General features: G+C 40.8%; 1 protein-coding gene across 1 annotated transcript; it reads left to right on the top strand.

Annotated features, from left to right (window-relative positions):
• Positions 1-3,872: 3,872 nt before the first annotated feature.
• Positions 3,873-5,025, top strand: LOC110913167. The gene is made up of 2 exons (XM_022158015.1): positions 3,873-3,992; positions 4,111-5,025. Exons 1-2 carry the CDS (start codon positions 3,873-3,875, stop codon positions 5,023-5,025), a joined length of 1,035 nt encoding a protein of 344 aa, XP_022013707.1.
• Positions 5,026-17,509: the final 12,484 nt, after the last annotated feature.

The following is a 17,509-nucleotide window of genomic DNA, read 5'->3' as shown; positions in this document are numbered from 1 at the left end:
TGCACTATACATTTTGCATTTACAGGTTTTGTTTTTTAAATTTTTTTTCCTATTTACTTAATCATGATATTTAGTTATAAAATGTTAAAAAAATCATAGATTTACTCTAGTGGAGTAAATATGCGTAATTACTCTATTAGTGTAAATACATAATTTTGTTTTTTAGATTTTGAGACTTGTTTTTTTTTTTTTAGATTTTGAAACTAAAATATGTGTTTAACAAGATGAGAAAAAAATATCTCTTTCACTTCTCATGTTAAGCTTTGATGTATTGCAAAATACATCAGTTATTCGTGTACAGTTTGTATAGTTTTCGTTATATTTAGTTTTGTTTTTCGTTAGAATATGCATACTATTGATCAAATCGTGTTTCGCAGGTCTTGATGTTTAAATATGCGAGAAACCGAGTGGAACAAGCCAAAATATTGAAGTATTAAGTCTTGAAGCATGTTGGAAAGGTTGAGGAGTTGAAATAGAGTTAAAGAGCTGAAAAATCATTCTCTGGCACCCAGTGAGAAGTTTCTGGCACCCGGCGAGAGACTGGAGATGTTACAAGAGGGAAAAAAAACAAGGTGGCACCCTGCCACCCATTCCTTCAGTGGGTGGCGCCCCGCCAGAAGCTTGTAGCTGGCAATTATTACGAATTTAATAAGGGTTTGTTATGGAAAGTCGTATATAATCATCTTAAACTTGGAAAAAACCCTAGTGTCGATTTTGGGGATTCTTGGGGCAATTGTTGAGCATTCTTGGAGCACTTTCGGAGATTTTGAAGCCTAGGAATCATCGGTACGAGTTCGGGGAAGAAGACTTGAAGATCTAATCGGGTTTTCTAATTCTTTATTCTTGACTTTTCTTACGAAACTTGTTATGATGAATTCGTGTTTAGACATCTTTGAATTGTTTTCACGTTTTAACATGCTTGGCTAAATTTATAAACCACCTAGACTTGATGGATGGATTAATATAAGTTTTTGCCGTTTTTGTTAATTGCATGATTATTATGGATTAATTGTGATTTATAAAGAGTTTGTCTTAATGATTTGATGTATATGCATGCTTTGAGTTGGTTTATTGTTATTATTTGCTTCATATGATTCTTAGTGACGGTCTATATCACAACATAGAGTCATATTAGGGTCTAGGATTTCGGTGAGTGTCTATATCACGTTAGAAAACCTTAACTCTTTAGGGATAATTGCGCAATAACCCCTAGAAGTAATTGATAATAATTTACTAAGTCTTAGTGTTCTACTAGTCCTAATACCTGAAAAGTGAGGGGCTATTGGTAGGTCTTACCCGGCGATTTGCTTTAGATAGTCCTTGGAAAAGGTCATGTCTTGGTTTACCTGTCGGTTTTATTAGTCTATCAAGTCAAAGTGATTACTTCAAACTACCCAAGATCTATGATTGGAAAAGAGTAGGTCAACATTAGGGTACTTACACAATAATTAGACAATTGGAAAGGCGTCTAATAACCGGTAGGATTAACAGCCTAGGTAGTTCCACAGGTTTCTCCTTGAGAAGGGTCGAGGGGCTTAGTTGGTTCTTAATAGGTTTAGTATCATATGATCCCGGTTCCATAATTCATGCATTTAACTTAATCGGTAATTCTTTAAAAGTAATCCAGGATTCTTGTCTAGGTGGTCCTCGTTCTCATATAAGAATCGTCTTCGTCTTTATTCGCATTTAGTCTAGTTCTTAGTTAATTAATTAGTTTAAATAGATTTCCTTAGTTTTTACGTACCCCCCTAAAACAATTAAACGAGTTTTAGTCGTGTCTGTCAGTGTCTATTAGAGTCTAGTTTACGTGATACATAGAGTCTCGTGGTTCGATATCCGGACTTCCTAGGTTATACTACATTGATCGGTACACTTGCCGATTGTGTGGTTTTAGGTCGAGTCTAGAATTAAAGCTTTTTAGTGTCTAGTTTAGAGAGTCTTATTTAGTTAAATTTTATAGTCTGTTTAGCACACATCAAGTTTTTAGCGCCGTTGCCGGGGACTATTGGCAATCTCATTCGTTAGCTTTGATAGACTTCATTGACATATACGTGCTACGTGTTTATTCTGTTTTGTGTCTTTTATATTCATCTTGAGTCTTAGTAACTAGTGTTTGTTTGCTTTTCTTGTGTTCAGGTTTTTGCTTGTAGTGGATGCCACATCTGCGCTTGCACGGACCGCCACCGCCAGTCAAGGAGTCATCATCTCAATTGGGCCAAGGCCCTCAGGTTAATTCTTCATCCTCTTCTCGTTTTCCCAATTTCGATTTCACCCCGTTACCCACCCCACCTCCTACCCCACCACCTTCGCCAAACCATTCACCTAAAACCTCACCTAAGGTTTCTCCACCCGATAGTCCTATTTCTAGTTCCTCTAGTAATCCAGAAAACTTAGAACCAATGGCCAACCCTAGGCAAACCGTCCATCAGCAAGCCACCCAAAATTTCACTGGCCTCGCTTCACCCATCACCTTTCCACCCATAGTCAACGAAAACTCATGGCAGATTCCATCTTATGCCATGCAAGCCATCACCAATACCATCCAATTCCATGGGCGAGACGATGAGGACGCCCCGGACCACATTAACTGGTTCTCCCGTATCCTTGCTACTTTTAGCCTTCATGGAGCACCCAATGATGCCACCTACCTACAGCTTTTCCCATTTTCATTAGCCGGTCGTGCGGCTACTTGGTTGGACTCTCAACCAACCGGTACCTTTACCACTTGGGCGGGGCTTCGTCAAGCCTTTTTGAACAAGTAACCGCTAAAGCCTTACGTCTTAGAGACCAAATCCACTCCTTTCGCATGGAGCCCGACGAGCCCTACTACCTTGCTTGGGAGCGTTTCCAAAACCTTTGTGCTCGTTGCTCCCAGCATGGTCTTTCCGATTGGGCTTTATGTGAGAAATTCTACAACGGTCTCACCCAAGAGACTCGTGATCGTTTCGATACTAATGCGGGGGGGGGGGGGGGGGGGGGGCATATGATGGGTATTCTTACAGTTGCTGAGTGTTTAGAGCGTTTTGAGGCATTTGCTCAGTCTCAATCGCAATCGCGAGCCGATCAGCGGTATCAAAGTGGTAATTCTAGTACCACTACTAGTGCACCCACCCGAGGGGTGAACCATGTCACCATGGATCCTAGTTTAGCCGCTGTTTTGGAAAACATGTCTAGGGAACTTAAGGAAATTAAGGCTAAGGTAGAGAGATGTGAGTATTGCCGAGGGGGTCACGATACGAGTGCGTGTCCATTGCTAGTTGGTGAGGAGCAAGTCGATTTCGTAGGAGGAGGTTTCGGTAGAGGTCAACCTAGCGGGTTTGGTAATAATAATAATTTTGGGTCGGGTTGGCGAAATAATAATAATAATAGTAACTTTAATAATAATAAAAATTTTCGCTCAAATGGACCCCCTGGTTTTCAAATAGCTCAAAACCCAAATAGGAGTCAAGGATCACTTTTTGGTGGGGGTTCAAATGGGCAGTTCAACAAAGGGTTCAATGGGCAGGTTAAAGAAGGGGGGTCAAATAATCAGGGTCAAGGTCCAAGTTTTGATTTAGGGGGTAGCATAGAAAGAATGGAGGCTATGATGAGCCAACTAGTTGTTAGGGACCAAACCACTCAAAAGACACTTTCTGAGCATGACCTTATGCTTAAGAACCATCAAGCCTCCTTCCAAGACCTCCAAAGGGTCGTAGGTGATATGTCTAGGAAGCTAGAAGAGAGATTACACGGTCAGTTTGCGGGTAACACCCAACCGAACCCTAATGCCCATGCTAAAGCCATTACCACCCGTAGTGGCAAAACCGTAGGAAACCCGAGCGTAGGAGAGAGTAGTTGATGAGGATGGAGATATTGTAGATGAAGAGATAGAGATGGAGGCTCCCGGCAAAGTGCAAAAAAGGCTAAGCCCAGCAAGTACCGCACAGCCCGGTGAGTCTCAAAGTGAGAAGAAAGTTGAGAAAACCCCTATAGACATTAGACCTTCACCTTTGGTAGACCATGCGTATATCTCATTTCCCTCACGTCTTAAGAACCAAAAATACTCAAGGGAATACGGGCAATTTCTAGACATCTTCAAGCAATTGAAGATTAATCTTCCTTTTTATCAAGGCACTTCAATCGATGCCTAAATACGCGAAATTCTTGAAAGATCTTCTTAGGAACAAAGAGAAACTGGGGGAGTTGTCGAACGTTCCGTTGAATGGAGGGTGTTCCGCCGTTGTGTTAAATAAGCTTCCCGAAAAGCTTACCGATCCCGGTATTTTTGCCATTCCTTGTCTATTAGGTAGTAATACCAACACTAGAGCTTTGGCCGACTTAGGTGCTAGCATCAATTTGATGTCCTTTTCTCTTTATGAGAAGCTAGACCTAGGAGAGCTTGCACCTACCCGAATGACATTATCGTTAGCCGATCGGTCCGTTAAATACCCTAGGGGTATAGTTGAGAACTTGCTAGTTAAGGTAGACAAATTCGTGTTTCCTGCCGATTTCGTAATTCTTGATATGGAAGCGGATGAGAGAGTCCCCATTATACTAGGTCGTCCATTCTTGCGTACCGCTAAAGCTCTCATAGACGTTTACGATGGTAAGATCACCCTTAGGTTCGGTGAGGAGAGAGTTACTTTTGAGATAGACCGTTCCATGAACCACCCGAGTGGTTCGGATGACTATAGTGGTCCTTGCCATTCCGTCTACTTCTTGAATTCGTTCATCTCGTGTGTCGATCATTGCTTAGAGTATATTAGTGGTGCGGACCTAGTGGTAGGAAAGAAGGTAGAAGAGGAGGTGAAGAGTGTAGATGAAGGTGAAGAGGAGGGGATTCCTTTAATCCCCGATGTGTTAGCGGTTAGTGATGACACCACCCAAACCCCACCCTTAGAGCTTAAGGTACTTCCATCTCATCTAGAGTATGCTTTCTTAGGGGAGGGTTCCGAGCTACCCGTTATTATTTCATCCGCGTTAGAGGAAAGTGAGAAATTGAGGTTGTTGGATGTGTTGAGGGCCAACAAAGAGGCCATTGCATAGAGGTTGTCCGACATCAAGGGCATAAGCCCTACTTATTGCACTCACCGGATACTCATGGAGGATGATTATAAACCGGTGGTGCAACCCCAAAGAAGGCTTAACCCCAACATGCAAGACGTTGTGAAGAAGGAGGTTCTTAAACTCCTAGATGCCGGGATGATCTATCCCATTTCCGATTCACCTTGGGTTAGTCCCACTCAGGTTGTCCCCAAGAAGGGGGGGATGACCGTTGTCATGAACGAAAAGAATGAGCTTATCCCTTCCCGTACGGTCACGGGGTGGCGCGTGTGCATCGACTACCAAAAGTTGAATGATGCCACCCGTAAAGACCACTTCCCATTGCCTTTCATAGATTAAATGTTGGAGCGTCTCGCCGGTCAACAATTCTATTGTTTTCTCGACGGCTTTTCCGGGTACTTCCAGATCCCCATCGCACCCGAGGATCAGGATAAGACCACCTTTGGCACCTATGCGTACCGACGCATGCCATTTGGGTTATGTAACGCTCCAGCTACTTTTCAGCGGTGCATGGTCGCCATATTTCATGATATGATAGAGAGTTCCATGGAGGTTTTCATGGACGATTTTTCAGTTTATGGTGACTCTTTCGATGCGTGTTTGAAGAACCTAGAGAGGATGTTGAAGCGATGCGTGGAGACGAAGCTTAGCTAAACTAGGAGAAGTGTCACTTTATGGTGACGGAAGGTATTGTGTTAGGGCATAAGATCTCTACGGAGGGTATTGAGGTAGATCGTGCGAAAATTGATACCATTAGTAGGTTACCTCCGCCCACGAGTGTGAAGTCGATTAGGAGTTTTCTAGGGCATGCGGGCTTCTATAGACGCTTTATTAGGGATTTTTCAAAAATCACCCGCCCCATGCCCCGTTTGTTAGAGAAGGATGTTCCATTCGTCTTTGACGAGGAGTGTCTTAAAGCCTTCAACTTTTTGAAGGAACAGTTGGTTAGTGCACCTATTCTTATCTCGCCCGACTAGAGCTTGCTGTTTGAGCTCATGTGCGATGCGAGTGACTATGTCGTTGGAGCGGTTTTAGGACAAATAAAGGATAAGCACTTCGACCCCATTTACTACGTGAGCAAAATGCTCAATGATGCTCAAGAAAACTACACAACCACGAAGAAAGAGCTTTTAGCCGTAGTTTTCGCTTTTGATAAATTCTGCTCGTACCTCGTGTTGTCCAAGACAATAGTCTTCACCGATCATTCCGCGTTGCGTTTCCTTTTTCAAAAGAAAGACGCTAAACCCCGACTCATTCGGTGGATTCTTTTGCTTAGTTAGTTCGATATTGAGATTAGGGACAAGAGAGGGGCCGAAAATGTGGCGGCCGATCATTTATCGCGTCTAGAGGATCCCAAGAGGGAAGAGATTCGTGAGGAGGAGATTGGAGACACGTTCCCTCACGAGTCTATAGAGTTTGTCGAGGCCGAGAAAGTAGGATTGCCATGGTTTTGCGACTTAGCGAATTATCTCTCTAGTGGCAATGTTGTGAGAGGGATGTCCACATAACAAAGGAAGCGATTCATTAGCGAGGCGAGAAAGTATGTTTGGGACGATCCTTTTCTCTTTAGGATAGGAGGAGATAGAATACTTAGACGTTGTGTGTCGAGAGAGGAGGGGTGGAACATCATAAAACATGTGCATGAGGGCCTCACGGGAGGACACCATGGTGCACACACCACCGCTCAAAAGGTATTCGATTGTGGTTTCTATTGGCCTACCGTACTTAGAGATGTCGTTGAGTTCGTAAAGATGTGTGATGAATGTCAACGAACCGGCAATATTTCCGCCAAAGATGAGATGCCTCAAAACCCGATACAAGTAGTTGAGGTTTTTGACGTTTGGGGCATCGATTTCATGGGACCTTTTCCACACTCCAAAGGAAACCGTTACATACTCGTGGCAATCGACTACGTGTCTAAATGGGTTGAGGCTCAAGCTCTTCCCACAAACGAAGCCCGAGTAGTTTTGAAATTCCTTAAGAAGCTTTTCTCCCGATTCGGGACTCCTAAAGCCTTAATTAGTGACCGTGGCACTCACTTTTGCAATGCCTTGATGGAGAAATTGCTTGCACGCTACGGTGTCACTCATCGTTTGTCTACCGCATATCATCCACAAACAAGTGGATAAGTGGAGAATGCGAATCGCGGTATCAAACGAATCTTAGAGAAAACAGTGGGTAAAAATAGGAAGGATTGTTCCGACAAGCTAGACGATGCATTGTGGGCGTTTAGAACCGCCTACAAGACACCTTTAGGAACTACACCTTTCATGATCGTCTACGGAAAAGCTTATCACCTTCCCGTAGAGTTAGAGCATAGAGCGCTTTGGGAATTGAAATCCGTTAATTTAGACATGACCGAAGCCGCTAGGAAGCGTTTCTTTCAAATTCATGAGCTTGAGGAGCTTAGGGATACGGCGTATGCTCGATCGTTGGGAATCAAAGAGAAAACGAAGTTGTTACATGATAGAAGGTTGAGAAAAGTAAAGGAGTTTAGCAAAGGCGACAAAGTGCTTCTTTATAATTCAAGGTTGAAGCTTTTTGCGGGTAAATTGAAATCGAAGTGGTCGGGACCGTATATGGTTCATTATGTGTTTCCGTATGGAGCGGTGGAGATCATGGATGAGACGGATGGCCGTAGTTGGACGGTGAAAGGCCACCGTTTGAAACACTACATTGGAGGAGCGATAAACAAGGACGAGAGGGAGGAAACTTGTAACGCCCGGCTCTTTTGTACTTTCCATTTATAGAAAGTTTTGTTCGTATTTCTATTTTTGGAAACTTTGTATTCTTGTAATCATTCCCTTCTTTGTAATCATTGTCAAACCGAGACTTGGATCATTAATGAAGCTTGTATTTTGTTACATTTATGTTATACACATTCTATGTATGCTCGTATGTTCGACTTCGTGAATCAATCGATGTTTAATCGTTATTCTTGGAAACTATGTGCGAAACTTGTAATTAAACTAAACTTATGCATTGAACGTATTTTGAACGAGAACGACACTTGATTTGATACTTATACGCTTGATTATACTTGGTTTATACTCCTCATACTTGATCATATCTTAAACTATGCCTTTGTGGCAAATATGGCCCTTAAAATACCTTAAAAGCATCAAATACACAACTCCAGGGGCCAAATTGTAAAAAAAGAAACTTATATCCGGAACCACAAAGGGCCCGCGGCCCGCATGGACTTAGCCTGATACCTCAGGCGGGCCGCCTGGACCTCATGTCTGCAGGAAGCTTGAACAGTCGCGACCAGCTTCGTTTTTGGGCGGGATTCTTTGGTTTAAACCGAGTTTTAGCACTAGTTAACCCCCCAAATCAACCCTAATCACTCTCCTATAAGTACCCAAGGTCCTCCAAGCACTTGGACACTTTCATCACTCTCAAATCTCTCCAAACACTCTCAAATTCAAGCAAGAATCTGCATTTTCGGACAGATTCATACTCTTGCACTAAACTTGGTATAACTTGCTCATTTCTTAACGAAATTACTTGATTCTTCTTCCTACTTGCTTGGTTAATCATGGAGTTTGATTCCTTGACTTCTCCTTGGAGAAATCAGACCTTGAATTGCTCTGAAATTGACCAAGAACTTTCTGTTTTGTTACATACTTGTTTAAGCTTCATCCAACTTGTGTCTAACACATCTCACACCAATGTCCTAATGCTTACAACCCCTCTTATGGTTGGTTAAGCTTAAAAACATGGTTGAGACACTTAAATCAGAGGATTAAACCTCATAAACTTTCTGTTTTGTTAGGGTATTTAACCCACAAGTCATGTCAAGCTTAGACTTTGATGAATGAGTGATTGTGGAACAACTTGGTTTGTTCCAACATAAAATCCTCACATGATTTGATGATTTCTTTTAGTTTAGATTATTTACATACTTGTATTAACCCTAGTTCGTGACCCTCCTTGGTTGTCTTTACATCAAGTGAAGTGGTGAACATTCAAGGGGTCCCTAAATGGAAGCATGTTCTTCCTACCCCATACATGACATTCATGAATAACTCGAGGTGCCTAAACGAAGATCTTAATCTTCTACCTCCTACTTGAATTATTAAACTTAATAATATGTAATACTTAACTTAAATATATATACATACTCATTCGAACCTTTAATATTAAACTTGTGTTTATATGTTAAGGTAGTAGAATACCATCTAAGACTTAACACTCCAAGTATGATTCTAATGCGCATACTACCCATGAAATACAATATAACCCTAGTGGTTACGTAGTGTCATACAAGAGTGTAAGTTAAAGAGGATTATTTTGATATCATACTTTATGTTATGTTAAACTCCAAATTTATAATCTTCCGTTGTACGCCAAACTCACACACCTACGTTTCCTTGTGTAGAAGGACTAGGTGCTCCAACTTAATCCATCCACCAAACTCGCTCGCGGGATTTCAAGTGGGAAAGCTTGCAACCACCGTGAGTATACTCGATCCCTTTTACCCCTTTACACTTTGGGATGCAACATGTATAATTATGCAAACATCTTTAAACTAAACTAAACATACTCAATCCTTGTACAAACATGAAACTAATGTGCTTTACTTATGATTCTTGTATGCTCTATTTGAACAATTTGGAACGTATATGCTCATTAACTTTGCTAGCCCACCTTAACAATTATAGCGCTATAGGATTTACGCACCGCCCGTTAAACTTGGGGTATTGTTAAGTTAAACATTTACCATCCCGCTATCAATTGGGATTAGGTTATTTTATGCGTTGGATTCTTGGGTTTGATCATAGTGTACGCCAAAATTGCATACTAGTAATTCACATATTATGAATCATGTTGGATTTGAGACTTTTATTCTATTATGCTATGTAAACAAACTTGTATACTCGCTCTTTGCTTTTGCATTGAACTCTATTTTAATACATGTTGCAGGTTGATTATTGAAGTATGGATGATTGATGAAACAAGTTTAGGGTGGACTAGATACACACCTTTAATCTATTTATCTTTTAATGATATGTTATTTGTTGAAACAATGTTGTATTTTGTTTTGAATATTGTATGACAATTTAGCACTTGCAATGAAATTTGAATTTAATTAAATATTGTCACATAGTGTTATGAAGTCTCTAGCAATCTATACACACTTCGTCTCATCCCGATGTTTCCGCCATCGGTTGGGGTGTGACAAAACTCCTCTCGAAATCCCACCAAAAGCCGCCACTAGTGTTTTTGGTGAAAGCCCAAGTGTATATTTTGTACCGTTTGTATTTTCGTTTATTTTTCGTATTTTTTGTAGCTAACGGTTGTTTTTGTTAGTTTTTTCGGGTCCTTGTTTGTGTCTTGAGTCGTTTGCAGGAGTGCATCACCGAGGATTTGCAGGAATCCACAAGAGAAATAAGGTTCCAGGTAAGTTTTACACTTAGGAAAAAAATTTAAGGTTTAACTTTGATGGTTTTGGAAAAACTAAGAATTTTTTCTAAGGCATTGAGCTAAAAATTTAGAAAGCATTCTGTTGAAGATGCCTACTAGCGGGCCGCCACCACTTTTACATGTTCTAGCGGGCCGCCAGCACGTATATGAGTTTTTTCGGAAATTTATAACGTGGTGGCGCCCCGCCACCCACCACCTGATTTTTTAGCAGGCCGCCAGAACACTGATCTGCAGCCGATAAACAAAAAAAGCACGTAACAAAGTTTTTTTCAGAAACCTTATCGTGGTGGCACCCTGCCACCCATCTCGCCTGTTTCTAGCAGGCCGCCAGGACATGTATCTGCACCCAATTAATTTAAAACTCAAAATTTTAAATTCTCCACCAAACCCTTCTCCTCCCTTTACGCCGACCACCCCCTAACCTTCTCCCTCCCCACCACCGTAACCCTTCTACACCACCATTCATCATCGATAATAGTCTGTCAATAACCATTCATCATCGATAAACCTCTACAAACCCTACCCCACCTTCCACACCCACTAACTACCTCCCCAAAGCCGTCCACAATTCACCGCCGAACACCCCTTCCTCATCCCCTAATACCCACCGCCATCTCACATATCAAACCTTACCACTCCCTTACATTACCACTTCCATCACCCTTCAACCATTATTCATCACTTTCTCTTCTCTTTTAACCTAACCTTCTACCCTTTTCACCCACTGATACCCACCAAAAAACAAATATCCCATCCAAAATTCCATTGACACCGATAATCCACCATTAACACCTAAATTTCCATCATCTTCCAACCTATAATCATCTCACGCATCCGATTTTAACCCAAACTCATCATATTTCCACTTAAAATCGGGATTTTAAGTGTGGGGATCAAGGTTCAACCGAAAAATCTCTATTTCTTCATGTTTCTCATAAATCCAAGGTATGTGCCTTGTATTTTTTTTTGTAATATGAGTCTAGTAATTTCAGTTTCACTTAGTTTAGTCTTAGTTAGGGTTAAGTTTTGGGTGAATGTGGTGTCTTGCTACGATTAGAGGATGTTTAAGGTTGCGGTTGGGCTCGGTTTGGGTTCTTTCAGCAGGGTATTGTTTGCGGTTGGTTTGGTTTTGGGTTAGAGTACAATGTTCATCATATCTTGGTCTAGGGTTAACCGCCATTAAGTGTGGGGATTCGTTTGGGTGAATTTTTGATATAAAAATCCGATTTATTCACTGTTTTGACCCGTTTCGTTAATGCAAGATACAAGTTTTTCAACTTTACATCGGTTAGCACTTAATGTTTGTTTGTATTGCGGTTTGGTTTCGGGATGTGGATGATTGTCGGGCTGGAGTTGCACTTGATTTGCTGAATTTTGATTGGTTTATGGTACATTGACGCGTTTCTTTCCAAACTTGCATTTTTGAACCGAATTTCTTGCGAAGAATAAAACCTCCTTTAATTAGGCGGAATTTTTCAATTCTAAAATTGGTTTTAAACCACTACATGGCTGATTTTGAGCAAGTTTGGATGTCAATGATGGTTTGGTAGGCACTTGGGTTTACTTGAGGGCAAGTAAAGTGCCGGGAGAAGGTATAGTTTGTAATTTGTGTACCTTGCGTCTACGTTAGATCGAGTCTAGTTAAATGGTTAGTTTAGGGTCTTTGGTGTTGTTTTAATTGTGTTTGAGTCATCTTAGTGTCTTATTGCGTCTTTTGCTCACTTGATTTGTGATACCACTCGCCCGTACTCAATCTCTATTCGGGCGAGGTTCGGTTTATGCTTAAAAAGAGATTTGCAAAACGTCGTTTTAACGTCACTTTGTTTTTAAACTACGGCCGCGAACGTAATGCTATACGGTCGTTGTTCTTGTATATATTATAAAAAAATCAAAAATACAAAAAAATGAAAAAATTCAAAAATACCAAAAATAGTTTGTGACTAATATTCTACTTTTCTTTGTCTTGTCGTACTTGAATTGTTTTGCAGAATGTCAGGTTCAAGTCGGGCCAGCAGGAAACGAGACACAGATACTCGCCCAAGAGGGGGCCCGGTGAGCAGGGAGCTCGAGCCGGTCCAGCAGGTTGAACCGGAACCAGTACGAGTGGTGCAACAATCAGATTATAGCAGAGTTATTGAGTATACGGGGCCGGGACGTCCGCATGGTCCACGTCAAAGGATCTTGGATAGCCCTCTTTTACAGTTTGAGCAGAATTTGGAGGAGTCGCGAGGTTAGGTGCTTTGTTTACGGCAGAGCTGCTGCCGTATAGGAGGATTGATTGGGAGGTGTTGGATCGTTTAGGGGCAAGGGCCCGGGTGGAACAGTTGTTAGGACCGAAATTCAGGAAAGTTTTGGATTGTGATGCGCGACAGTACAAGGAAATCACGATGGAGTTTCACTCGACTTTTGACTATAAGCAAGGAAATTTTAATGAAAAAGGTGCAATATTCTTTGCCTTGGGAAGGAAATCTTATGAGATGACAGTCCCTGAGTTTGCAGTGGCAACTCAGTTTTACACGGAAGAAGAGGTTAGGGCTCCCGAGTTCATCACCAGTCTGCAGGGAGTGTTTAAGAAGCAGCGTGGGTTTTGTGTTCTGGCGAGTGAGTTAGCTAGGTTTTGGAGCACCATATCGAGGGTGCCATATGCTATAAGGGCAGTTGCTAGTGATATTACTGATCCAGTTCTTCGTTATATCCACAAAATTCTAGCAGCGACTCTGATTGGTAGAGGAGAGGGAGACAACAAGGTTAATCAGGTGAGCTTATTTTGTCTGATGTGTATGGTAGAGTAGAGGCCTTCCAATTTAGCTACTGTGTTTGCTTTGTCTATGAAGAGGTTATGGAGGGGCGGTGCTGGAGCCCGTATTTACTGTGGGCCGTTGATTACTTGGTTGGCCGAGAGTTTAGGTGTGTTTGAGAGGTACCCGGCTGATAAGATGAAGAAGGGCCCTGACCCTTGCTTTATGAGTGTTAGGGATTTGCAGTCTGCTGCGATTATAGCTCGTACTGATCCGATTACTTGGGAGCCGATACGAGAGGGTCCACAGGTTCAGCCTCTACCTGGTTCAGGTGCTATGGAGGCTATGCAGGGTGCGGTTCCTACCCGTTATCAGAGGCCTCATATTCCCCGTATTCGTCAGGATATTCTTGCTAGGCAGTACCCGTTAGCGCAGCCACGACCCGATCCACTTACCTTGGATTCCTTATATGATTCTATGCAGGCGGGTTTCGGTGACTTGCGTATGTATGTTGATGATCAGATCAGTGGGCTTAGGCAAGAGGTGTTAGCAGAGGTTGTGGCAGGTCAGAGGCGATTGGAGGATGGTATGCAGAGTCTTCATGCGCAGCCAGCGCCTTCTTGGTAGCAGACTGAGGCAGGGCCCAGTGGGACACAGGCGGGTGATGAGGTGTTGGACGATGCGGAGTAGAGCGAGGATGACAGCTTATATCTTTTGTTTATTTTTCTCTTTATGCTGTTTTTAATCCTCGTATATTGGTTTCTACTTAAATACATTAAACAGGTTGGTTGGGATTTTGGGGATGGTTGACGTTTGGTTATTGGATGTTTGCACTAACACTTAGTATCTTATATATTATCTTTTGCTAGTGTTTGGTGTTTGCGTGATTAGGTTGATATTTGTAGCCGCTTTCGTTTGCGTGTCCGAGGTTAGGAGTTGTTTGCTGAGCGCGTTTCGAATTGGAGGGCTTATGTGGAAACGACTGGCACTTTGACAGTCTCACATACTCAGCTAAGTCGTTTCCCTTTTTGTTGTTGTATTTTTTTTTATTTATTTCGTTTGCAGTTTTTATTTTTAGGTAGTTGTTGAGTCGTATTTTCGTTCTTGCATTAGGGACAATGCAATCTCTAAGTGTGGGGATGGGATACATGTAAATAATCGAGTCTTATTTATGAAAAGCACAAAAAAATTAAATTTTTTTTTTAAAAATACAAAAAAAAATAAACAATTGAAAAAATCCAAAAAAATTGAAAAATCAGAAAATGTCTTTCGAATAAAAAAAGAAGTTTGCAATTAAAATGGAAATGATAGAAAAGATAAATTTTTGCTCGGGTTGAAATAATAATAATAAGAGAATAAAATAAATCGAGCTTGCGTCTAGTTAGGGATATGTGGATAGGCCCGGGTTTGGTTTTAAGTCCCTTTGAGTTAATATACCTTAATTGTCGGTCTGCTAGCGGGTTTTCGCCTGGGAGATATGGGAAATCAAAACTGCCAATAAGAGTATAAGGGGCACCGTTATAAGTTAAAACCGTTAGAGTTTGTGATCATGCGGAAAAAAAATAGAATAAAAAAGTGAGCTAGAAACTAAATGAAAGTAGTGCATTCCTATGTAGTCTGGGCTGGGGATAGCGACTCTACAGTCGGATTACCGCTAGGGTGTGTGAAATCGACCGTGCAAAGAAAAGAAAAAAAGTACCGAAGCTTAAGTAATCTGGGTTGGGGATAGCGACTCTACAGCCAGATTGCCTCTTGGTTAGGGAAAGCATCGTCTACGCTCACTTAAAAAAATGGAAAAAGAAAAAAAATCTGATTGTAAACTCTCTTGGTTTTGATATAAGACGGTTGGGAATTGGTCCAGTGATCGCTCCTTTAGTCCTATAAGCTTGAGGCGGGAGTAGGTGGACTGTAGATTCTAGCGTGAGACCCTAGGTAGACTGACCGCACTTAAATTAAATTCACATGATAAGGGCTTAGGATTGGATTCGGGTTTAAGGGGACAAGTATATTCGCAATCGCAGCTAACGCAAGCCTTGGTTTTAATTAAATATACCTATGTTTTTTACCTGAGTGATTATTTGTCTCAGATTCCGTTGCATAATTCTTTTTCGAGGACGAAAAAAGAGTAAGTGTGGGGATGTTTGATGTATTGCAAAATACATCGGTTATTCGTGTACAGTTTGTATAGTTTTCGTTATATTTAGTTTTGTTTTTCGTTAGAATATGCATACTATTGATCAAATCGTGTTTCACAGGTCTTGATGTTTAAATATGCGAGAAACCGAGTGGAACGAGCCAAAATATTGAAGTGTTAAGTCTTGAAGCATGTTAGAAAGGTTGAGGAGTTGAAATAGAGTTAAAAAGCTGAAAATCATTCTCTGGCACCCCGTGAGAAGTTTCTGGCACTCGGCGAGAGACTGGAGATGTTACAAGAGGGAAAAAAACAAGGTGGCACCCCGCCACCCATTCCTTCAGTGGGTGGCGCCCCGCCAGAAGCTTGTAGCTGGCGATTATTACGAATTTAATAAGGGTTTGTTATGGAAAGTCATATATAATCATCTTAAACTTGGAAAAAACCCTAGTGTCGATTTTGGGGATTCTTGGGGCAATTGTTGAGCATTCTTGGAGCACTTTCGGAGATTTTGAAGCCTAGGAATCATCGGTACGAGTTCGGGGAAGAAGACTTGAAGATCTAATCGGGTTTTCTAGTTCTTTATTCTTGACTTTTCTTACGAAACTTGTTATGATGAATTCGTGTTTAGACACCTTTGAATTGTTTTCACGTTTTAACATGCTTGGCTAAATTTATAAACCACCTAGACTTGATGAATTGATTAATATGAAGTTTTTACCGTTTTTGTTAATTGCATGATTATTATGGATTAATTGTGATTTGTAAAGAGTTTGTCTTAATGATTTGATGTATATGCATGCTTTGAGTTGGTTTATTGTTATTATTTGCTTCATATGATTCTTATTGACGGTCTATATCACAACATAGAGTCATATTAGGGTCTAGGATTTCGGTGAGTGTCTATATCACATTAGAAAACCTTAACTCTTTAGGGATAATTGCGCAATAACCCCTAGAAGTAATTGATAATAATTTACTAAGTCTTAGTGTTCTACTAGTCCTAATACCTGAAAAGTGAGGGGCTATTGGTAGGTCTTACCCGGCGAATTGCTTTAGATAGTCCTTTGAAAAGGTCATGTCTTGGTTTACCTGTCGGTTTTATTAGTCTATCAAGTCAAATTGATTACTTCAAACTACCCTAGATCTATTATTGGAAAAGAGTAGGTCAACATTAGGGTACTTACACAATAAGTAGACAACTGGAAAGGCGTCTAATAACCGGTAGGATTAACAGCCTAGGTAGTTCCACAGGTTTCTCCTTGAGAAGGGTCGAGGGGCTTAGTTGGTTCTTAATAGGTTTAGTATCATATGATCCCGGTTCCATAATTCATGCATTTAACTTAATCGGTAATTCTTTAAAAGTAATCCAGGATTCTTGTCTAGGTAGTCCTCGTTCTCATATAAGAATCGTCTTCTTCTTTATTCGTATTTAGTCTAGTTCTTAGTTAATTAATTAGTTTAAATAGATTTCCTTAGTTTTTACGTACCCCCCCCCTAAAACAATTAAACGAGTTTTAGTCGTGTCTGTCAGTGTCTATTAGAGTCTAGTTTACGTGATACATAGAGTCTCGTGGTTCGATATCCGGACTTCCTAGGTTATACTATATTGATCGGTACACTTGCCGATTGTGTGGTTTTAGGTCGAGTCTAGAATTAAAGCTTTTTAGTGTCTAGTTTAGAGAGTCTTATTTAGTTAAGTTTTATAGTCTGTTTAGCACACATCAAGCTTTGTATGTTAAGATTCATTTGTATCAGAACCTAACACTACATTTTTTTTTACCTTAACACTACATTTTTTTCTATCAATATTCTTATATATACTTTTTTCTACTTTTATCATTACATTTTCTGTCTCTTTTACTTACAATCACTTTCAAAAAATATTAAAAAATTATAGAGGTGAACAGTATCTTCTCCAAATTTACTGATGAACACTAAGGGGCTGTTTGGCAACTTTTGAATGATTAAGTGCTAAACCAATAAGAGAATTAAGTGCTGAATCAGTAAGAGATCTGAACCATTAAGAGTCAGAATAATGCTTAACCGTTTAGAGGCAAATGTCTGACCAATTCAGATTAGAGGTCTTAACCATTCAACGGCAAATGTCTGAACCATTCAGACATCTACTCGCGAAACAAACAGTCTGAACCATTAAGTGCTGAACAAG

This window comes from Helianthus annuus, chromosome 11 (assembly GCF_002127325.2).
Source record: "Helianthus annuus cultivar XRQ/B chromosome 11, HanXRQr2.0-SUNRISE, whole genome shotgun sequence".
In the NCBI taxonomy this organism is placed as follows: domain Eukaryota; kingdom Viridiplantae; phylum Streptophyta; class Magnoliopsida; order Asterales; family Asteraceae; genus Helianthus; species Helianthus annuus.
Note: the sequence above shows the minus strand (reverse complement) of the source record. Positions and strands in the feature narration are given on the sequence as shown.